At 51.1% G+C, this 23442-nt stretch overlaps 1 protein-coding gene across 1 annotated transcript; it reads right to left on the minus strand.

The window, feature by feature from the left end:
- Nucleotides 1-1827: 1827 nt before the first annotated feature.
- Nucleotides 1828-22594, minus strand: PIAS4 (protein inhibitor of activated STAT 4). Its single transcript, XM_048077796.2, has 11 exons — nt 22441-22594; nt 18826-19261; nt 13141-13225; nt 11401-11442; nt 10909-10999; nt 10454-10582; nt 10242-10347; nt 6806-6879; nt 6463-6623; nt 3458-3588; nt 1828-2477 (listed from the first exon to the last, which is right to left on the minus strand). Exons 1-11 carry the CDS (start codon nt 22465-22467, stop codon nt 2272-2274), a joined length of 1488 nt encoding a protein of 495 aa, XP_047933753.2. The 5' UTR covers nt 22468-22594; the 3' UTR covers nt 1828-2271.
- Between the last annotated feature and the right edge of the window lie 848 nt (nt 22595-23442).

Raw genomic sequence — 23442 nt, forward strand, 5'->3', positions numbered from 1 at the left:
AATTTGAACTTTGAAGAATGTGTACTGAGGGAAAGAAAAATAATTTTCTTTTGTTTTTTCTCTTCTCTTTACAAAAAAAGAAAAAAACAGGATATAAGAAAAAACATATGTACAGGAAGAGCTGGCCAACTCAAACAGAAAGCAGTAACAGAAGCATGATGTTTCCAAACAGTGGCTTGGCCTGGAAAATTTAAAAGCAATTAAATTAGAATACAAATATTAGAAAAAACTGGACTCTAAAGCTACTGTGAGCCACAGAACTTCATACAGCAAAACTTAATTTTTGAGTTCTACCCAATTCTTTCATTTGGAATCCCCCTTCCCGCCCCTGCCCCCATTTAAACCTGAAAACATATTGCTTACACACACAAAAACAAACAAAAAAAGAAAAGAGAAGATAAAGAAAAGTCTGCCGTACAAATAAGAGCTTCTCTGCGGGAGCAAGAACGGGAAGAGCAAACGCCACGGGCCTGCCCCAGCCCCTGGGGGACCCCCCGGCTCCACAGGGGGCTCGGGGACAGAGGGGACAACGCGGTGCTTTCCCGCAGGGCCCCCCCTCCGTTTGCCCCCCAGCTTCACTTTGCTGCGGTGGGATACGAGGGGCAGGCCGGGCTCGCTGCCTCGGAGGGGCAGGATTTGGAGACGGAAGCCCCAGAGATGCCGGGTCTATAGGTTTCAGCTTCCTCGAGAGCGTTGAGAGGTTAATTCTTTGCTCCGTCCCTAGACGCCTTCAGGTAAGTCACTAACAAGGACTTAAAACGGTTCTGGGTGGAATTTGATGGTTTTTCTGACCCAGGACGAGTGCTTGGGAAGGCGCCGCCGCACGGTTCTGCCTCCCCAACCCCGTCCCCTTCGCTTTCCACCTGTCCCGTGGGCATGCCAAGGGGCAGAGGCGCCGGCCAGCTTCCCTCCAACGTTTGTTCTCATCCCCAGATGAGAAAAGTCAGCAAGGTCTAAAGCAAAACAGACTTCAGAGGCATTAGTGGGAACAGCAGAGCTGCTTACGCAAAGTCAATTACAAAAATTCTCTAAGACAAAAGTCAAAAGGTTACCATTTGGAAACTCAAAAAAAACAACATCAACTTTTTGCCATCAAGAGCATAGCAGTAGCTTTGGGTCTGGGACCAAAGCCTTGAACAGAGAAGTGGAAAGTCCAGAGGCTGCGAACGCGTGGCCACGGGGCTCCGCGCATCGTCCCTCGGCTCTGTCCTCGACGCCCTGCCAACAGTGCAGCCAGCAGTGCCAGCGACGGGCTGCGCACCGGGTCGTGACTGAAAGAAACCTGAATTGGAGATTACCGAGGTAGTTGGCTAGAAACTGAGATTCCCCCACCTGGCATTTTCTCGAAGGCCCACGCATCCCTCGCCCGCCCGCCCCGCGCGCCAGGGGTCCAGCTGTCCTGCAGGGCGCCGCCGCCGCCTCCAGCACCAAAGCCTTCTCAGGGAAAAGGGAATGCGCAGCCCTTTGAGTCTTCAAAAACACCAAGTTATTGCACTTCAAAAAATACAACAGGTTTGTGGTTCGAGCCCTCCCCACCCTCCCCATGGCTTCTGCTCAACTAAAACGATTCACTACGCACAAATTTCTACGTTACCTTCGGGTCGGGTTAAAAGATTCGAAACGTGTCTCTTTACATGAGGTGCAGAGCTGCTCGAGCTCCTATCTAGAACAGTGCGATTCCAATCATACGTCTCTTCCCTCTCGCCCCGTGCCCCCCATCCCCACCCCTAAAAACCCCCCCTCTATGCTCGCTGGGTTATACAAACCTCCCTCGCCCACCCCCCCCCCAACTCCTCTCCTGTCCCTCCCCCCGTCCCACCCGTCCCACCCCCCCCAAAACATGTCCAGCAAAACTTTTAGATAACCAGGAATGCTTATTTCAACAAGACAATAAAAATGCACACAGCTTTGGAGATGCACGGGAGTCGGATGTCCTGTCGGTCTGCAGGTGAACTCCACCGAGCCGAACGGTCCTGGTGCAGGGCAGCAGCGCGCCGCGGGTTCTGGCTGCCTTAAGACACTTCCCTTACTTCAGACTCCGGTTTCAGGGTCAGGCTTTGAGTGGGGTAGTTTTCCAACCAAGAAGCAGCTCAACGGTTTTATTTTTTTTTCTCTCTCTCGTTTTTAATGGTTAATTTGGAATAGGAAAGTCAAAGGAGATCGGGGAGGGAGGGAGACGAGGTGGGAGAGGGCATTCTCCCCCTCCTCCAGTTTAATAAGCACCAGAGTATTCAAGTCTGTCCGTTCTGAGATTCAGAGCTGCTTCCGCAGTCAGCAGGCAGAAACTAAACCTTTCTCGTAAGAGCAGCGTCGTTTTGGTTGGGGTCCGTCATCGTCGTCGTCTTCTTCCTCGTCTTCCTCGTCTTCCTCCTCCGACGAGGAGCTGTCCAGTGTTAAATCCACGACATCAGCTGTGGCCTTGCCGTTCTCACTGTTACCGTTAGGGGTGGGCAGCAGCCCGTTCACATCTGAGGAACCTGAAAGGGGGCAGGGAAGGGAGGACTAATGAAGACCCCTACTAATTAATTAACGTCCAGTTCGGGGGATGCTCTGACGCTCTTGGTCTCTCACGGCTGTGCAGTACTCGGTAAAAGAGCACGTGGAACTAGCTCCATCTAAGCAGTCGCCTAAAAAAAGAGCCCACACCACAAACGCGAGGCTCTTTAGGGTCAGGACTTGCTGCAGCACCCCACGGCACCTGCACCGCCCGCTTGGAAGACATCTGCCCGAGAGCTGGCTTGGCAAAGCACGACATTACACAACCGCACCGCCAACCCTGCCACAGGACACCGCCGCTAGGGGATCCGACCTCACGAGGCTGCCAGACAGAGAGCCTCCTAAGTCAAAATCCCCCTTTCCCACAAAATAAGCCCAGCGCTGTCGGGGGCTGTTCTTGCTGCTGATGTTTCAGAGTTCACTGCAGAGGTTCACACCTGACTTTTGTCTCAGCGCCACTCTGGAAATAACCCAGCTTTGCCGAATAACCCGCTGGGTTGTTCTGGGCCCCGCTGCGCAGGGACGTCACGCACCCTGGTGGATGCTGCTCCCCTTCTGGAGAGGGTGAAAACCGAGGGGGTATCCCGAGGGAGCCCTCCCAGCCAGACCCAGCCAGGGGAGCCTCAGGTTATACAAGGGGAAAAGGCTTTTCACCGAGAGGGTGCTCGGGCACTACAACAGGCTCCCCGGGGAAGCAGTCCCAGCACACCGAGCCTGCCAGAAGCATCTGGACAAGGCTCTCAGACACCAGGTTTGATTTTTTGGGGGTCCTGTATGGAGCCAGGAGCTGGACTCAGTGATCCTTGGGATCCCTTTTTTTTTTTTTGTCCCTTCCAACTTGGCATGTTCTGTGTTTCTAGGTGTCACGCAGCTTTCCTCAAGCCCCCCGCAAAATTAGAGCTCCCCAATCCGTGCACGCTTCCTACAGAAATGTCAGGCCTTTAGCTCCAGAGACACTCACCTAGAACTAATATTGGACACTGGGGGCTGCAGCTCCGTTCCTTCTCAGCTCTGATGGGGCACCAGGAGCCATCCACCAGGTACTCGATTTCATCTGCATCCTCACATTCGGTCAGTATCTTTGACAGGAGCCTGGACGGGAGAGAAGATGCCATCTATTAAGCTTGAGGCAATCAGCAGCCCTGGCCAGCAGCCTGGATCTTCACCTTAAATAGCCTTCAATTTAAGAGAAATTTGGCATTAGCAGGAAGAGGCTGCCAAACAGACAGCCCTTGCAGTCAAGAGCTCGTTTTATTCCCATAAAACGAGTACAGGTTCTGACAACGCAGACCATCCCAGTCCTTTCTGACAACGCACCTGAACCGTGAACTAACGTTTTAATTACGTGCAATTAGAAGAGCCTTGCCTCTTCACCCAGTTTCCCCAGTCTGGGGTACCCGACCCAGAGCCGTGTCAGGGCTGGTGCCAGGCCGTCCCCACCGAGACGTCGGCCGAGGCCACAGCAGCCCATGCTGCTAGGAAATCAGCCATCCAACAAGCAGCACTCCGCTTCCTATCTTTATTTCCCAACGCCACCACGGCAGCCTCCAAAACAATACATGCAGCTACAGAAAAAAATCACGTTCACCTCTGAGAGCATCCCCAGTGCAGGCACCTCGACATCAGATGCTTCTTGTTGCAGAGACACCGACCGGAACGAGGGGCTTGCTCTGCCCTATCGCACCTCACAGCCCGGGTACTTGCTTTTTCCTGGTACGTCCCCACCATTTGCACGTGAGGTTTGTTTGGCCCTGCCGTTCGAACTGCCCTTCTGCAGGGTTGTTCACCTCTGGGTTTGGGCACTTCCGTTATCAAGGAATGCCAATAGCAAAAATCTGAGAAGCTCAAGGGAACTGTTAGCGGCGCATGTTCCTGCTTTCTCCCAGCCCAAGTAGGAGATGCGGTCCCGCAGCCAGCCCTGCCCTCCAGCACAGCAACCACCACGGCTGCAATTCCAAGCTAACCAGGCCCAGAGCATCTCAGGCATGAGCAGCCAGCCACCCCCCTAGGAACCTACGCCCCTTCGTTAGCTAACGACAGCCAGCCGTGACTAGCAGGTCCCCTCCAGCTTACTTCCAGGAGGCTCCGAAGGCTACCCCTCCACCCAACAGAGCCAGCACCCAAACCCACTCCTGAGCGCTGCAGAGCAGGGGCAGAGAAACGTGCCGAGCCTTCAGCAGTGATGACCACCTCCTCTTCCTCCTCCTTGTCCAAGAGGGACAAGCGTGCTGCTGATCTGCAGAGGTTCCCCAGTCCAGCCCCTTGTACTTTCCCCTTCAGCCTCAGCAGCTTTGTCAGAGATCTCAGAAGGAACTGGATTTTCCTGTTGGTGTTGGCCGGAGGACAAAGCAAACAGGTTATCTGTGCCCAGGCTGTTTCGGGCTGCCTGAAAAGCCACAGCCGCTGGATCAGATCAGCACCAACGAGCGCAGCAACGCTCGAGCGCTGTCAGCACGGCCATGGGAACGCACCCGCCAGGCTGACCCGTCTGCTCACTTCACTGCACCGTGCGCCGAGGGAGCTGGGTGCACCTGAGCAATTCCTCCGAGCATCGCAGTGAATCTGCATTAGAGGCCGATTAGACAAGTCACGAGGGCGAAGATCGTTTCCCAGAAGCCGGGACCCGCGCACCTCGCTCCACCAGTCCGCAGCGCTGCTGGCAGCTCGGCTGACGTAGCACCACTACGGACGGCAGCGATCCCAGCCCACCTCCAACAGCCCCCCCGCGCTCTGCAGCAGCAAAGCTTCGGCCGGGGGGTGGGCGGAGGTCACCGCTCGCATTAGTTCGCTTCTCCTTCCTTCCTTTACTCTTGAACAGAAGCCAGGCAATCTATCGAGCTCTCCTCTAGAGACAGCCTCTGGAACCCACGCTGCTGGGGCTGATGAGCGCTGCAGCCAGCTTTTTTGTTTTTCTTTTTTTTTTTTTTCCTGGCTTGCCTCAGGTGCTGCCTGCTGTCAGCCCGGCTCATTCTGCAGCCTGCGTACGGGACTCCATCCACCAGGTCTGCAACCAGGAGAGGGAGATCTGCTGGGTTTGGGTAATCCTCTCCGCAAACGGCTGCATATTTGAGCTCCTCAGTGTAAAGGCCCGCTTCGACTTTAAAGGATCACCTGCAAAGTGTTCTTATACTGCTCAACCACAGCACCCAGCTCTCCTAACTTACGGCGAGACCTTTGTTCTCTTTGGTAAAAAGGGCAAGCTCCTGTAGCTCTGGACCAGAGTTAAACACCGCTCCCATACAGACCGAAGGCTAGATGACAAGTTGAGTGTCAAGTCTAAAGCAACCTTCCCCAAATTCATGTTTGAAGAACTTTTGATGGGGCTTGCATTTCTTGCCTCACCCTTGTCCGAATGCGCTTTGAAATTTACCTGCTCTAATTCCCTCCTGCGCTTTTACAGCCAACTATGCCAGGTTCAGAGTGAGACCGCAGAAAGAGAACGTTCCTAATGCAAATGCTGCATTTGTACCTCTTTCCTGGGGGGCTACACATTGCAGGATGTTTGCTACAAAAGCTGGCAAAGGTTCCCCCAACCAAATTTAGAGCACGCCAAGAATTGCTTGCAAGCTTATGAGCACCTCACACCAACAAGAGAACACGAAGATGGTTCCTATCAAAAATCACCTTATCGGGTGCTCATAAAGTGGGTTTATTCCGCGCAGCATGACATCTGTCAACCAAGGCAGCTAGTTGTGCGGGTTCATCAGCCTGATGAAAAGAGTGAGGCAGTAAACGCTCGGTTCTTAAAACGCTTCAGTGTAATCCAGAAATCAGGAAGGGCAGACTGACAAGCAAGCCTTGCTGTAGCACACCAAGCCAATCACGTCGGAACATTATGCATGAGCAGAACGCACTTCCAGCTTTGTTTTGAGGTAGACTTCAGTCAGATGCACAGACCAAAAAGCGAGGTGCCATGCCCGGCAGAAAGAAAAGAAAGAGGCTGAGGACAGGAGCGTATGCACTCACCCGTCAATTATTAGCTGGTCATAGGGCGCTGGTTTGTCACACACAGGACACATCCATGTGGGCTTTTTCTCATTCATCTGAAGGTAGAAGACCGCATCAAAGCACTGCAGATGCGCGCAGGTCTCTGCCCGGCACGGCACGGACAGCCGCATCTTCACTAGCTGTTGGAGCGAAGAGCAGAGGATCAGGGACAAACCCCACCCAGGCTACCACCAGACAGCTCTCCTCCTCAGCAGCACACGTCTGAGACACGAGGAAAGGTTCGACAGCTCGCAAAACAGGTCTGGCAGCAGAATAGGATTTCTTGACAAAAAACAGGGTAAGATGTCTTGCAAGGACTTACCGGACAGATGAGAGAGACACGAACACCTGTGGTAGCTATTTCACTGTCCGGATCCAAGCGTAGCTTCTCCTTTACTGCAGTAAGAGTAGAGGGCACAACATTTAACAGATGCAAGCTCAAACCTGGGAACAACGCGTAGCACAGGTCAAGAAGCTCGCTGACAGCCCCTGGCTGCCTACAACTCATTTCCACCGCAGATGACAAGCTCTGCCTGTCAGAGACAGGGAATGCAGGAGGCAGAAAGCTCTGGTACCAGACCTGGCTCGTGCAGCCTTCGGAGCTCAGTAGAGCACTGCCTGTGCTGCGTGGCTAGCCAAAAACCTGGGGCACGATGGACTGCAGGCCAGCTGTCCGCCAGGAAACTCACGTTTTCTTACAGTCCCCGGTCCCTGACTTGACTCCCTTCCCAACGAGCCAAGTGGCACGTGCTGCCCCTCATCCAGTCAGACCAAGCGAAGGAGACAGGATGGATTTAGGTCCATCCCTTGGGATGAGGACAACGAGGTGCACACTGACTGCAAGTTACTGCTAAGGCTCTTTTAGCAACCCTTCTACCTCTTATGTGAAGCTGCAGGCTGGAGAGCTGGAGCACAGGAAGGAAACCACACTGCTGAGCAGCTTTTTCGTGTTAGTATCATAATGAGGGAGTCGACTGGGTGTTAATTTTGTCATTATTTGCCTTCAGAGAGCCTGCAACACCCACGTACCTGGGCCGTCTGCTGTTTGGGCAGTTGTTCTGGCAGAGAGCGAAAGAGCGGACAGAGAGCTCTAGCACACAGCAACAGGCTCCCAGGAAGAAGTCAGTTTAGACTCATTTGCTCGTTAGCACAAGCGGGATGGATTTTATTCCCTTCCGAGATCAGTGGCAATAGGGGAGGGTTAACTGCATGCCCCTGCCCCCTGCAATTCTGAGAAAGCCCCCCCAGAAGTGAGCAAGCACGGGATACAGTCAAATTGACAGGAAATCGGGATTTCTCCATCGAATAAACAAGCCTCCTCCTAGTGCTACTGGGCTGAAACTCTTCAGTTTACATGCTGGCCAGCTCATCTCTTCCAGCAAACTGTTGCACAAGGAACCACAAAAAGACCTAGATGTACCAGGGGAGAGGCAGCTCGAAGAGCAAGGCAGCCATGCAAAAAGCAGTGATCCTGCATCTGCTGGGAAAGAATCAGGCATCAGGAAAGGAGGGAGAGTCCTGCCCCTGCTGCCGCATACCGAAAGGGAAAAAGGAAAACCCAGAGGGGCTGCAGGCAAATCAAAAAGAGCAGGTATGCAAGTCCCACACGGGAAGGTCCTGCCTCAAGGTGCAAAATCAAAAAGTTAAACGACCCTACAACTCCTAAAGAAGAGCTGCTGCTGTTGAAAAGGCCCAGGACACTTGCATCACCCTATTTCTTTGGAGCAAGTCAAGCATTTATTTTGACCTTTGCAGATCATAACAAGATATCTGCAGACAATGAGGCTGCGTGCAGTTTTGCAACACGCAGCTCTAATTAGAGCGAATCCTCAGATGTGAAATTCCCACAAGTCTGCAAGGTTTGGTGTTGCTTTCTTCACATGAGGAGAATTGTCATCCAAGCTTAATTTTCACAAAGTTTTTTGCTAAGAGCACGTTCTGTGCATGAATTAGGATGCATGGGAAGGAAAAATGGGCGTTTTCCAGGACCTCCTGATTAGAATCAAGCTGTCTTAAACTGCTTTTGGATCCGCAGCCATGCATACAAGCATCTGTTTGCAGACAACGTTCCTACTAAAGTCAACAGAAGCATATGCAAAGGAAGATGAGTCAGCCCCGAGATGCAACCCAAGTCAAAGGGGAGCTTTAGTAAGTACTGAGGGATATTGCAACGAGCTGAAAGGGGAATCGTTTGCAGTCCAGGCCAGAGCTCTAAAAGCAAAGTTTACAAGCTCTTTGTGCTCGTCAGTTTCAGACGTCCAAACAACTTCCATGCAGTAACAGGCCAAGTGAAGTGAAGCGAAACAAGATAATGTTCCTATTTGGTTAAATTTAAGGTCGCCAAGTGCAGCTCATCTCTGCCCCTACACCCAGCCAAAGCTGTTGGTTATCCAGCTCAGTAGAACCGGAGGTTTGTTACCAAGTGGAAAAGGCAAAAAAAGCTGCTTTCAGAACCTCTGCCTGCCGCTTTCAGTTCAGGAAGCCACCGTGCAAACGCTTGCTTTGAAGGGAACAGAGCATACTGCTGAGCCTGCTTTCAAGAAGAGCGCAATGTCACAAGGAGGAGGGGATCCTCTGCATTTTAAGACGACTCAGAAGCAGCACCTGCTCGTTCGTTTGAGGTTCTGATGAACACAACCAACGTTAAATATCCACTGTTCTCAGAACAAGTGGAAATTTGTGTTTCTCATGTCAATAGGTAAGTGCTGGCTGTCAGCGGGCTAATGTGGTCAAGACTGCCACGAACACTATGTGCTGTGCTATACAGATGTAAAAGTGTGCGTGTGCTGCAGGACTGCTGCACTTACGCACGTGAAGATCAGAGTTTGGCTAGAGCAGCAATAAGCCCCACAAGGTGGATTAGCCATCTGAAGACCTGACATGCCTGAAATCATCATCTCCCCTGTGACCTACGAGCTGTCTCCAAGATTATGCTTCTTACACCTGGTAGGAGTTGTCCACGATCTAAGAGGCACGTTTTAAAGACCATTATGATAGTTCTCTGATGCAGAACGAAATACCAAGAACGGCCTCTCCACTAACATTACATAACTGGAAATCCTCCAGATTCTCTGGAGCTGCAAGCAAGTCCGATTCTGCCTCGAAAAGGTAATTTCCCCTCACATTTCCGTAACGTTTTTTATTTGCCTCATACCATGATGATTTACCTGAGTGGTCTAGGATAAACATCTCTCGGGATCATCTCTTCTCTGAAGCTGGCAACGCATTTGAAAGTTCTGTTGGTGAAATCCCACTGCCAGCCCCTAGGATTCAGGGGGTGGGGTGGGCAGCAGGACATTTTCACCAGGATCCCTTGCTCCAGAAAGCTCCTTTGGATATAGTGCGGGTCAAGGCCGAGGTGCTGTGGCAATGTTCATCAGCTCATAATTATTCAGATGAAGGCATGAAGCCATTCGCATCAGAATGACACCGGCCCTCAGCGGCACTCATCACGATATAACCTGGAGACAAAGCCTAAATCGAACTAAGTGATGCAGAGCTTCTGCAGAGCCATGAGAGACGCACGCTGCTGAAATGCTGCACTTGCACACGGATTTGGGGCAATTTCATACGACTAACAAACATCTTAGCAAGCCTGTTCAAACAAAAAGTGTTTTTATACAGCTGGAGGAAAGCAATCGCACGGAACCAGGCGGCTGTTCCCGAAACGTTTCTAGCAGCCGGGCTGTTAGGAATGCTGCAGTGTAAGGGGCATGCAGTGAGCCTCCCCTAGGCACCTCTCAGGCAGACATACTCACCAAGTGCTTTGCAGAGCTCGGGATGTTTGATTCCGATGGTTTTCAACCTCTGCAGCAGCTCTGCCGAGGTCATCTGCCGCACTAAGTACAGCCCCACGGAGTAGCTCTAAGGAGGAAGGAAAAGAATGAAGAGAGGAGGAGGGGAAAGGATGAGCAGGGCTGCTCTTCTGCACTTGTTGGTGCAGTTCCGTGCAGCTTCCTTCGGCACGTACCTTCCCGTAATTCCCCCAGGTGACGGTGATGCGGTTGGTGGCTGCAGACAGGTACATGAGGTGGGTGAGGTTGATGGGACGACAGGGCCTCTTCGGTTCCACTCCGGGTTTGTTTGATGGATAGTAGCCCTAAGGCAGAAAGATTTTTTTGTTTTAAAAACTGAAGATGCTGCTGTTGGGGAACATCTATCCATCAGCTTCACTAAATTCTAACCCACACGCAGTTTTCAAGGGGCAGAAGGGAGCTGAACAGCCTGACCTAGCACAAAGTGAAAAGGATCGAGTCTTTTTGCAAGGACAGTTTATGAACACGGATAACCCCTTAGAAGATTAACCTTAAACTAAGTCGTGCGTTTTTATAACCTGCCTTCTCATCTGCATTCATCAGAATAAATAATACTTCCACCAGTCCTTCCAAAGCTGCAATGTCGCCCGTCCCCGCGGAGCCAACTTACCGGCACCGAGCAGTAACTATGGTTCACTTTCACCGCAATGTTCGGGGGGTACTGGTCCTCCTGGGGAGAACTAGTGTCTGTGTAACAGATTCTGCAAAGAAACGACACCCCGTTTAACATCCCCACGCTGCTCGCCGGTTCGAAGCTCTACACGTCAACCAGCAGCCAACCTTTACCACACCAACCCATGCTCCCTCGTCTGGCCAAAGCAAAGCCAATTCCACTCTGCTCTCCAGGTTTTCATGCAGCCTTGAGATTTGGGCGGACAAATCCGACACCCTGCTGTTTTCTACCGCAGCACTAACTCAAGTGGTACATGTAAGGAGAGGTTAGAAAGTAGAGTTTAAGACACTTGCATGTATACAAGCAATTTACTGTAGGTTATCTTTACAGCCATGAAACCCACGCTGAAGCTTATTATCTTTGGGTAATGCATTCCCCTCCTCCCCTCCGCTGCACTTCACGGTACATTAACCCCATGCTCCGACATACCTTAGTACAACCTGAACCGATTTCACACCGGGTTGCAACTCCCTAGTAAATTAAGGAAGAAACAGAAACTTGTGTGAAGAAAAAACAAAATCAGCCATCGCTTTTGCCAGACTCAAAAAACTGCTAATTTTGAAAAACAAATCTTCAAAGAATTACTTTCCAGAATTTAAGTTATTTAATTCTCTCTGCAGGTATCAGCAGCCCTGTAAATGTTTCCTAACGCACCATCCTGCAGCCTTCCTCGGGGCTTTCAAAACCGTAAAAGCGTTGGAAGAAAGGTATCCATTTGCCTGGTGTTCTCTTATTTGTAAGCATTTATAAAAACTAGGTTTTAAGGTCAGGTGTATCTGACTGTGCTCCTTCAAGACTTTGTTTAATAATTCAATTAAAGCTGTTCATGCAAACCAAGGAATCCGTGTATTATGACACCAGCAGAACAACTTATTTCTAACTTCACCAGTACTGTTTATAACAGTATTTCAATTGATGTCAGGAAAGCTACACATCACAGAACAAGGGGATTTTATTAGGCGGCTTTATACACAGGTACAGGGATCTGCACGGGATTCAAGGCACTAAGCGAGACACCAGAATTAGCCTCGATTTCCTTCTGAAAGCATTTCACATTCCAGTTCAGTGTTTTGGCACAATTTTTTTTCATTTTGGGGCAGAGGGGGGTGGAACCCGAGTTCAGCTGACAGTCGGGAACTGGTGTGACAGTTTCAGACGTGTGTGGAAAGCATCTGGATGCTACCAGAGGTAGGGGAAGATGCTCCTGCTGCACGATCATTCTAGACAGGGAACGACACTCATCGACACCCCTGCTGAGAAATTGTTGTACTGAAGATGTTGCTGATGGTGAAAGTTTTCTCACAAATCCAAATACACGCAGAACAGAGCATTAAGAATCAGCTACAATACGTGCAGTCTTTTATCACCCTGAAAGACTCCTGTGGGTATCGTTTCCTTTCCTTTAAGTCTTTACACAGCTTCCCCTGCACTGCATCTGTTGACTTTCTCCAGCAGCAATCAACACTGGACATTCAAGAAACAACACCTTCCTCTGAGTTTATAACAGTACGATTTTAATGGGAAGAGAAGTATTTGAAGATGCTTATATTTAAAGTTTCTAAAGGCGAGATATAATGCTTGGTTGTGGGGGACCTTTTCTGCATCGTTGGCCTTTCGTGGCGGCAAGGACCAAAGCAGCAGGTCAGCGAAGGAGCAAGCCTTACTGCCTGCACTGACGTGTCTCACGCGTTTCATTGTTTAAATCAAAAGTTGGTTCGTGACAGAGGTCAGGCTAAATCCTAATCGGTGCAAGATGTTTGCCTATGCAGTTACTATAGCACCCTGTGCAAAACAGAAGCCTTCTTTCAGATGCAAACAGCATTACACGTCGAGCTTTTGAACTTTTGATGCAAAGGAAAAATCTGCAAATATTCGCAACGCGAGCTTAACAGAGAACGCAGGTCATCAACAATTTCATACTTTTTTTTTTTTCCTGCCCAAATATGCTGTTCAAATGGGATAGAGGAGCAGAAATGAAACTCAGGGACTTAGATGGGAAGTGGTGTACCCCCCACGCCCCACAAAAGCTATTTGCTTTACATTGGATGTAGGCGGTCTGCTGATAACCTCAGTGTTTCCACGCAGGGAACACAAGCTCCCACAGAGAGGGAACACTCAGGAATTACACAGCTACCGTTTCTCCAACTATTAACACGCGGTGAGAAGTACCTGGAATTTCTGATCAACTCCACTTGTCTCGGGGTCAATGCAAAAATGCACGGACTTTCCTGGAGCTTCTCATTGTTCTGTGGGACTGAAGAGGGGGAAAAAAAGATGTACATCAAATTGACAATAACTAGTTCTTACACTGCTAAGCACAAGGTGTTTTTTTTTCTTTTAATGTTCTGAGCTCTGTTTATGTCTAAGTCCTGTTTGCCTCAAGCTGCACAAGAGCTCCTATCACCACACATTCTCATAACAAGATAATAAACCAAGTTTTGGTAAATGTACCGCTGATTACAGCGGTGCTCGTTTGTTTTTTTGCCTGTTTTGCTAGTTAGCACACTGATAGCACATGGTGGATTTGGTCTTTTTTTTTTTTTTTATCCCTTCTCTCCTCAAATAATCAACAAGTCAACAAGCATATATGTTCATACAAGAACAAATGTCATGAAAGCATGAAACCACGAGACTGGTTCTGGAAAAGAGAGAGAGAAAAAAAGGATCAACTGGGAAGAAAAAAAAATTTAGAAGAAACAGCCCTAAGAGACAGAACACTGTTCACAAGTACCTGGAGTTGAGGGCGCGTTTTATAGGATGTTACAGCAGAAACGCTCAGCTGAGAACCCAGCACTAATTGGTCTTTTATCCATACATAATTCAAAATCAAATGCATTTAGTGTGATTAAAATTGAGCTTCAGATGTGGAAAACCTGAGACTTCCACTTAGTACCTTTTATTGAGTTCTAGCAGAGCACAGTTGATTCTCAGAGCATGTTTCCAACTAAAATCAAGTCCTGGAGCTGGTGAAAGTCGCAAGATAAACACAAAGAACAGGAAGTGACAGAACAGTTTTTCCTTTTTATCAAGAATAGCAATTTTTTAAAGTCACTGGCTAATTTATTCAAAGCCAACATACCAGAGTTTAAGATGTAGGAAAACGTGCTTCTCTGTCTGTGAACAAAAACGAGATGAAGGAAGGATAAAACCTCAGCAGCTCTAAGATCTTGAAAGAGGCAGTGACAACCCCGCTTCACTGACTACACATACCTCCCTTTGATAATTCAGCTTTAAAAATACAGTAGGAGAATTCATAAATAATAAAAAAGTCCTCATGGACTTTTAATTGAATTTCAGTTTCCATCTAAGCGCCTCTTGACCGGAACAACCAGCAAGAAGTGAAGCGTTTCCCAAGGACTGTAGCAGTCGGCGCTTTCTAATAACAAGAACAAAAGTTTTTTTAATATAATTGTTTAAATAACTGCCTGTAGACAGGCTGCCCTTCTGATTGCTGAGCTACACAAAAACAAGGCAAACCTGGTGAGGCAAAATGAACAGAAACTCACGTTATTTTGCATTTATATCGTCTCACCTTACGAAAGCCCCCCCTCTCTCCGAGCAGGGCACGCTGCCTGCAGAACTAACCGGGACCCTCAGGGGATACCCCCAGCTCCGCGGCCAGACCCCGCGAGGGATCCAGGAGCCTCCGCTCGCCTCTCCAGCGCCGCACACGGTACCACCTGAACCTCCAAGCAGCCCACCTGCTCCTCCTATTGCACACCAGGCAGCAGCGGCAGCAAGCACTGCTCCGGGGCTGCGCCTTCCTTCACTCAACCACCAAAAAATCACCTCTACCAACACCGGGGTACGACGGCAAGCTGGCTACACCATCTGACCGCCGTCGCAGGAACTCCAGAAACAGCCATTTGCCCATGTTTTTCCCTGCAGCTGCTCAGTAAAAGCTCCTTGTGCTTGCAGCACGAGAAGCGAGATCAACGCGTGCTGCCCCAGTGCGAAAGACCCGACGGGCGCTTCTCCACCACCCCCACAGGGACCTGCTGCAGGCTCGCACAAAACACCCCAATTTTACAAAATACAGCTGGAGGGAAGACAAAAAAAAACAAAAACAAAAAAACAGAAATCAGCAACAATCAGGACTGGATGCTGGAGGAAAGTGCAAGAGAACATCCCCAAAAGACGGGGGGAAAAACTTCTGCAAGACAGAGCTGAGCAATGAGCTCGTTTTCCTTCAACACCTTAATTCTGGAAAATCAGCTCCACCTCCTGTAGGTACGCTTTTAGGGTACCCAATCTGCTCTTCACATCTTTGATGAGTAGCCAGAACAATATTTATGTGTTAGGCTTTTGAAGCTAAAGGGAACAGTTTGGTCTTTTCTCCAGGACAGATGCCTCAGCACCACAACTCGGCTCCTGGACCCGCACGAGCACTGCTGGGCTCAGTTTATTTTAACAGCCGATGATAGCAGGAAAGCAATTTTTTAAGACTGAGCTTGATCAGCGATCTTCAGAACGAGAGAAGACGTAAAACTTCTGAACCCAAAAGGACTTGGGGAACCATCTTCAAAAACGTAGCCCGATGTAACTGCAAAGGACGCCCGTTCTGAGGAGCCAAGCTAACCTGCAGCTCCTGGTCCAGCCATCCAAAACAGGGACTGCATCGACGGCAGGAGTTTAAGTTTCCCTGCTCCAAGGTTTTCCTTCTCTCCCTAACAAAGCCCACGTTCCTCACTGTTACGCTTACTGATCAGCCTCGCTCAAGGCATTATATGCTCCCAGGACAGATGATATTGTGAACACCACGGCTGGATCCCTTCGAGATGTCAGAGACGTGCTGCTGCCAGGAGGTTTCTGTGGGGCTGAGCTGGTTGCACGCCCCCATTCGCATCCCTACGCCCCCAGAACAGTGCACACAGGGTGCAGTACGACACAGTTTCTCCTCCTTGGCTACGGGAACTGCTCTGACTGAACCGAAGGGCATTCAGCGTCGTGCAGGGGCTACGTTCCCACCGCTTCACCCACAAAGGTGCCAGAGGGTGAGCGCGCTCCGCAGCACGGCGCGCAGGTACCGCAGGACACGTAAAGGCTCTGCTTGTTAGCTGCTAATACAGGAAAGGCAATTAGTGTTCGCTCCCTCTAAAAAGGTATCTGATCGATCTTAATTTTAAGCTTTACCCACCCAAGAGAATTGTGATGATTTAAGTAAATTAAAAGGATTTTTTCGTGTTGACATCCCCAGACCGAACCAGAAAGCTGCTGCTGAAGCTGTCTGCGTGTCGATAAACTCCAAGTGACTGGAATTGCGCGTGTAGTCACCAAATATGAGAAAGTAGCTGGTTCATGATGAGCCTAACCTATTTGCTTTAAGCTGAAGCCACCTCCGTCTACAAGGACGACAGTAATCTGACGCTTCTTCAGGGAATCAGCTTGCCTGCAGACCGAATGAGGCATTGCCCATCTCACCTTCAATCTCAAGGAGGCGAGAGCGCCTTTAATTAACAAATGTGCTTCCAGTCGACGTCAGGAACATAAATTACGCTTCCTCTATTCCAACCGGGGCTATATGCTTAACCCCCCTCTTCTGCAGCCTAGGGAAGGGCGCTGCTCCAGCAGCAGCGAGGTGTTTTTAGCCAGAGCGGTCTCTTCCGGGCACTTCCACGTTACGGATCTCTGAGGTTCACACAGGGCTTACGCTTGGTGGGGACACAGAAGGCAAAGCTCTGCGGCTCCCATACGGCAAACCACTCGGTTCTCCTCGGATCTATTTGTTTCGCCTCCTTCCCCACCCAGCCCACGTGGGGCTGCGCTACCTGGCGGTGTCAGAAGCTGTTCCAGAAGCACGTCGCACCCAGGACCTCTGTGCCGTGTCGAAATACTCCCAGTTGTACAGAGCAACAAACGCACCTCTATGTCCTTTAGCGTAGGCAGAAGGAATTATAGCCGCGGCCCACCAGGCTGAGAAAATCGCGTGGAAGACATCTACAGGTGATCAACAGCTGACCGGGACAACAACTGAACATCTGCTCAACGCCCAGCTCCTCAGCACCAATCCCCAGGCAGAAAACTCTCTCATCAAAGGGAAAATGAGTCAAATATGCTGTAGGGAACACGCTGACCCAAGGGAGGCGTCAGCTAACATGGAGGTGAGATATTAAATTTAATGAGACCTCGGATCTGATACAGAAAGTCTCATGTCAGCTTTTAATAAAATCTGTTAATCACAGTGAGTAAATCCCTGCCCCTATCTCTAGGTGTTTCCACATCTTTAGAATTGCTTCTCTCCAAAATATTACACTTGCATTTCTGACTAATAAATGTCATCTCACACTTAGGGCTGAATGAACCCACACCCCAAGCAGCATTTTCAGTTTTAATTCAGTTTTACGGTGACAGCCCCCTTTTGGCTGTTCAAATGGTCATAGCCTTCACATATGAAACCTTCAAACCAAGATGAAAATCACAAAAAGCCTGATGACTCTGTCTCCAGAAAGCGAACCAAAACACAAAACAAACTTGCTTGTTTCAGGGCTAATAACAGAGCCAGGTGTAAAAAGGGAAAGTCACGCACAAAGGATAATAAGCATATGGTAGAAATTATCAGACAACTGAAGAAGGAGGTAAATGAGCCTAAGGGATAACAAACTAGCTTTGAGGCAGAAGAGAATAAAAAAGAGTCTGATGAAAAAGCAGGAAGATGGAATTAAGAAATCATGAAAGTGTAGGCACGTGGAACAGAAGGCCATTTCCTGTTCCTGAGGATTGTATTCCCTTGATTTAAAAAAAAAATAAAGGACAGGTTTAAGCATTTGAGCTGTGGTCTCACAAGGTGCCCAAATCCCCAGTATTTGTATGCTTGGGTAACCCCAGGCAGCCACCTCACACCTCCACTTCTGTCACCGCAGCCCTCCACGCACCTGCACGATCCTATCTTCATGTTGCTGGGTTTTATTTTCTTTGGAAGCATTTCAGAAGGTTTTTCAGCCAAGAAAGATCAGCTCCCCAGGCTCCTGCACTTCGCAGCGAGGCCTGATGTTACCACGTCCACTCTGAGACACTGAGGCTAAGCAGACTACGATGCCAATTCTCCTCTGTACGTACTGTTCTCACTACAAAAACCTCACACCCAACCTCTGGGACAACACTCTTCACTCCTCTAAGTTAAAATAATGAAAAAAAAAGACGACTCCTAGCCCCAAGGTGGGGGAATCACTTCTTAGAGTTTCCCAGTTGCTCCTCAGAACACCCAGCATCACGACCATGGAACTATCACGGCCAGAAAAAAGTCAGAAAAACTGTTTGAAGCGTGTACCACCCCCTTTCATCCCTAGGAGGCTTTGGGTCAGGACCGTTTAGCACTGAAAACCGGCATCGGCGGGGAAAACACCAGCATGCTCGCTTAGCCCAGGTGCCACAGCGGCACGGGAGGAGCTCCATCAGTACGCTGCTGCTACGTTGGAGAGGGAAGGCAGGTAACGAGTCCCAGCAAAAACTGCAGCACTGCCAAGCAGGGATAAGCAAGCCGCAGCCAAACAAGGCAGGCTTTCAAATCGCATCTCAAAGCGACCGCGTTCTTGTTCTAAGGCGGCGGAAAGAAAAAAGGAAATATTCTTCTGTAGGCTTAAAGCACGAGGGAAGGAGAAAAGGAGGGAGGGTGAGGGAGATCCACCACGGGATGGATCAACCTCCTCCTGTCACGCGACTTTACAGAGCCTTGAAAATGGTGCCATCACTTTGACACTGAAACCTATTTCATTTTTCTCTCTCCGAGACCAAGTTTGGCAGAAACACCCAGGTGTATGGAGAACTCCCCTAACTCTGGAAACACACGGAGAACTCCCCTAATTCTGGAAACACACGGGGAACTCACCTAATTCTGGAAACACAAGGGGAACTCACCTAATTCTGTTGGCTTCAGCAGCTCATCCAGGGTGGTGTAGAAGGGAAGCTTCACCAGGCGAACTTCGGGCTTCACGACTTTGGGTGGCAACCTGCCCAGTCCGTTAAGGTATTTCCCGTAGAGCGCAGGATAGTCAATATTGGGAGTGGAGATAGAAGTCCTAGCCACGGTGCTGCCCCGGTCGTACGACGAATGTATGGAGAGCGCCTCGGGGGACCGGTGCTGCTGGGGCTGGGGCTGGCTGGCTTCGGAGCTCTTCTTGGCGTAGCGAGTCTCATAGAGCTCCTTAATTTTCTTGAAAACCTCGGGGCTGCAGTCAAATTGGACCAATTGCAATGCTCTGGTGACTAGTTCATGCTTAAGTCCGCTTTTACTCCTGCCAACAAAACCCAGCAACATCTGAAGATCTGAGACTCGGAAACTCATCACCATGTTCTAGGGGATAAAAAATTAGAAACGTTCTTACAGCGATAAAAAGGCAACACGTCCGTTCTCTACAACCTGGTTATATGTCTATATATATCCACATCCAAAATACGAAAAATCCCTTCGAAGGAGGGCACCCAACCCTGTTACTCACCCGATCGGCGTGCCAATTATTAGGCAGCTGTTTGAGCAAAGCAGAAAGCATCAACTGAAATCCCACCCAGCTCGCCCAAACCAGAGCAACGCCGCTAAACTGCCTGAATTACCCCAAGCCATTGGTGATAAACAGCAAACAGCGGTCCTGCTCCAAGCACCAGGGACCCCAGGGGACGAGGCCTAAAGCAGCACGCGGTAACTCCTCCACCACGCTCAAAGCCTCCAAACGTCCCAGGCATCTTTGGGTAAGCGAGCTACGTTAAAACCTTTATCTACAATTCATTATTGCAAAGAAAAGGAAGAAAACGATGAAGAGCTGAAAACCAGCGGGCATTTAAGCGAACCGGGGCTGCCAACCTTTGAATACAGTATTTCAGCGCACCTGTGTGCTATGCGGATGGGCAAAACCCCCTCAAACTCTTCCTATACATGCAGGACTTTAAAGAAAACGCACGTATTTGAGGCTACCCAAAGATATTAGGAGGCTGTTGAAGAGAGGAACATGTTCCCATGAGAACAACGCCTCTGGACTCCGTGCGGGGGCTTTGCCAAGCACTCCCCCACGCTTCCAGCCAGCAGCTGCTGCGCTGGTTATTACGGATTTCGGTGTTTTGATAAGCACTAAAAAACTATCTACATCTTCACCAACTTGCTCTCCGGCTGCCGGGGGAACTCAGGCGGCCTCTAACTGTAAGGTTCAAGCTGCCCTGAAAATATACCCGACAGGAACCCAGATTTATTCCCTCAATAGCCCGCCTCGTGTGTGGAAAACACAGGAATTCAAGGAGCAACCCCAGCAAGGAGCACAGAGACAGCAGGTCTCTTCTCTCCGCTCCTTTTTAACACCTAATCCCCAAAGAAAAGTCATAATTCTGTGGAAGTTAATGGCAGCCCTGTGATTTCCTGAGATGGAAGATGTGGATGATTTATCTAAAGAAAGCTACAAATGAATCCAGAAACACTTAACATTCGCTTCCACGTGTGTGGGAATTACGCTACAGAGACAATGCCATTTTATTTCCTCCTCTTTCGTGAAATCTGTCACTTAATCTGGGAGCCTGAGCGACGTTAAAGAACTTCACGTGAACATCAGTGGCTGTAGTTAAGGTTTTTGGCAGCTGTGAAGTGTCCCAAAATACCTTTAATAAGGGGAAAAAAGGGAGATAGCTTAAAGGATGAGAGAAAGGCTGTTTAATTGGGGGAACAACACAATTCAAGAGAACTGGATCCACGTCACTGCCTCGCTGGGTGCCACCTGCGTGATCCTGGCCAAATTCCTGTGCCTCGGCGTTCTCTAAGTACGAAACAGGGAGAGCATCGCCCTCGCTGAAGCTCCTCAAGGATAAATATTTGCAAAAATAAAAGCACCGAGGCTGTGCAGCACCCCGACAGCACAGCAGCAAGGGGAGGCAGAGAACAGCGGACGGATTCTTACGCTCGCTGCTCCGACACCGCCACTCGTTCGGGACTTCTGGTGAATAAAGTGAAGTTTGAACCGACACATTTTTATGGTTTGCATTTAGAAGGGTTTACGGTCCGGACTGGATCCGAGCAGGGACAGCAGGGCAAGTTTTACAGAAAGCAAACATCTCACTGAGGCTCGGATCCGTGTAACAGTCCGAGGGGTGCTTAGAGGGATCGCGTTAACTACAGAAATCGTTTAACGTTAATGTCAGCTCCTCCCTCCGAGGCAGCTTCGTGTGTAAGCAGTGTGGAGCCACGCTCAAGCACCTGCTAAGGAGGTGCCAGCTGAGGTCCTGGAAGCACACCTCCTCCAGAGGAGACCTGGGCTCACAAAACCAACGGGAGAGGCCGGACAGGAGGCAGGGGGGAGCCCGCAGCACCGCTTACAAGAGGCTCCCGCACGTATTTTTGCGGCCAAGCAGCCCCTTGGCGCTCGTTAGCTGCTCCTGCAGGTGCTAACCGCGTTCCGGCTGATCCTCAGGGATGATGAATCCCCCCCCGCCAGAGCAGAGGGTGGGGGGCAGAGAACCAGGACCCAGGACGGGGGCCAAGCCCCCCTGGGTGAAGGGCTTTGGGCCAAGCCCCCCTGGGTGAAGGGCTTTGCCCCAAGCTCCCCCAGGAGCAAGGTTTTTGCTCCCCTCAGGAGCAGTGGTTTTGCCCCCGGCCCCCCCCAGGAGCAGGGGTTTTACCCTGCAAGGTTTTTTCCCCCAGCCCCCCCAGGAGCAGAGGTTTTGTCCCACAAGGCTTTTGCCCCAAGCTTCCCCCAGGAGCTGGGGCTTTGCCCCAAGCCTCTCCCAAGAGCAGGGGCTTCACCCTACAGGTTTTTTTCCCCAAGCTCCCCCCAGGAGCAGGGCTTTTGCCCCACAAGCTTTTTGCCCCCAGCCCCCCCTTAGGAGCAGGGCTTTTGCCCCAGAAGGTTTTTACCCCCTGCCCCCCCCCCCCAGGAACAAGGGCTTCACCCCACAAGGGTTTTGCCCCCAGACCCCCCATGAGCAGGGGTTTTGCCCCACGAGCTTTCTGCCCCAACCCCCCCCTAGGAGCGGGGGTTTTGCCCCACGAGGTTACTGCCCCACGCCCCCCCCAGAAGCAGCGGTTTTGTCCCCACCCCCCCCCCCCCGGAGCACATGCAGCGCCGTTACCTGCCCCAACCCCCCCCCACCGTCCCTGCCCCCCGGGCCCCCCCCGCTCCCCGGGGCCGTGCTGCCGTTACCGGGCAGGAGCCCGGCGGGGCGGCTGGGGGCGGGGGGGAGCCACCTGCGCTCCTCAGCCCCGGGGGGGACGGGAGCAGCTCATGGCCCAGCACCGGGCGGTGCCTCAGGGCTCGGCCCGGGGGCTCCAACACCGCACCGGGACCCCCGGGGCCGCCGTTACCGGGGCGGGGAAGGGAACGAGGTGGGAGGGGGGGGGAGGCCCGGGGGTACCGCCCCCTCCTCTCAGCAACGGAGCCGCGGCGCCGGCCGCGGTCTCTCCCGAACGGGAAGAGCCTCGGCAGCTCCCCCAGCCCCGCTTCGGGTCGCTCCGGCCCGGTCCCGGCGGCCGGGAGGGCGCCGCCGCCGCCGCTCACTCACTTTCGCCTCCACCAGCTCCGCCGCCATCTTGGCCTCCAGCGTCCACCGCGCCGGGAGCCGCCGACCGGGTCACGTGACGGCCGCGGCGAGGGGAGGGGGGGAGGAGAAGAGGGGCGGGGCCTCGGCGAGGCACGCGCCGCCCAATCGGCGCGCGCGCGCGCCCTTCTCCCCGCCGGCCGCTGCCCTGCCGCGCAGGCGCAGTTGGTTCCGCCCCGCCCGGCGCCGCCTTCCCGGCTTGTCTTAAAGGGGCAGCGCCCCGGAATTATTTTCGGGGGGTGGGGCGGGGGCGTCCTTGCTGGGAGCAGGTTTGGGGGTTTGCAGAGCCAGCAGAAGCTGTGCTGCACCCCCCGTGCTCCCCGTCCGCAGGACTCGTGGTGTCTTGTTGTAATAAGGAGCCTGCTGGCCTGGGCTGCTGTTGGGAGGTGGTTTTGGGGAGCAGCTGCCAGGGATTTCCCCAGGTGGAGGCGCTGGGAGGGGGGAATTAAATGTAAAAGCTTTCAGGTGCGTCCTTGCCAGGGGAAACATGGAGGGCACTGAGATAATCCTGCCCCTGTGGTAGTGATTAGGGAAGCTGAGGCGATTCCAGATAAGAAAGGGTTAAGAATGTAACTATTAAAGGAGAACAGAACATTAGGTGTAGGGCAGGAAACAGATGTACGGACAATGTATCTCGAAATAGGACATATACGGGCAATATATCTCGAACAAGACATTGGAATCCAAGATAAGAAAATAATGAGCAGAAGATTCGAAGAAAAAACAGTCCTTGCGGTTAGGAAGAAAGCTAACTCAGCAGAATCCTGACCAAGGGTGAAAAGTACACTGTGAGGAAGACTTATGGCCTTCCTCTCTGAGACCACCGACCACAGCTCGACGACCCCTGCCCAAGACCACTGAGAGGATCTGCGCAGGCGCAGGACACAAAAAACTGATTAGCATGAGAAGCGAGAGTAGGCGGGGTTAGATAATGAATATGTATAGGCGTTAATAAAATATTAATCA

Source organism: Anser cygnoides, chromosome 27 (assembly GCF_040182565.1).
Source record: "Anser cygnoides isolate HZ-2024a breed goose chromosome 27, Taihu_goose_T2T_genome, whole genome shotgun sequence".
NCBI classification, from domain to species: Eukaryota; Metazoa; Chordata; class Aves; order Anseriformes; family Anatidae; genus Anser; species Anser cygnoides.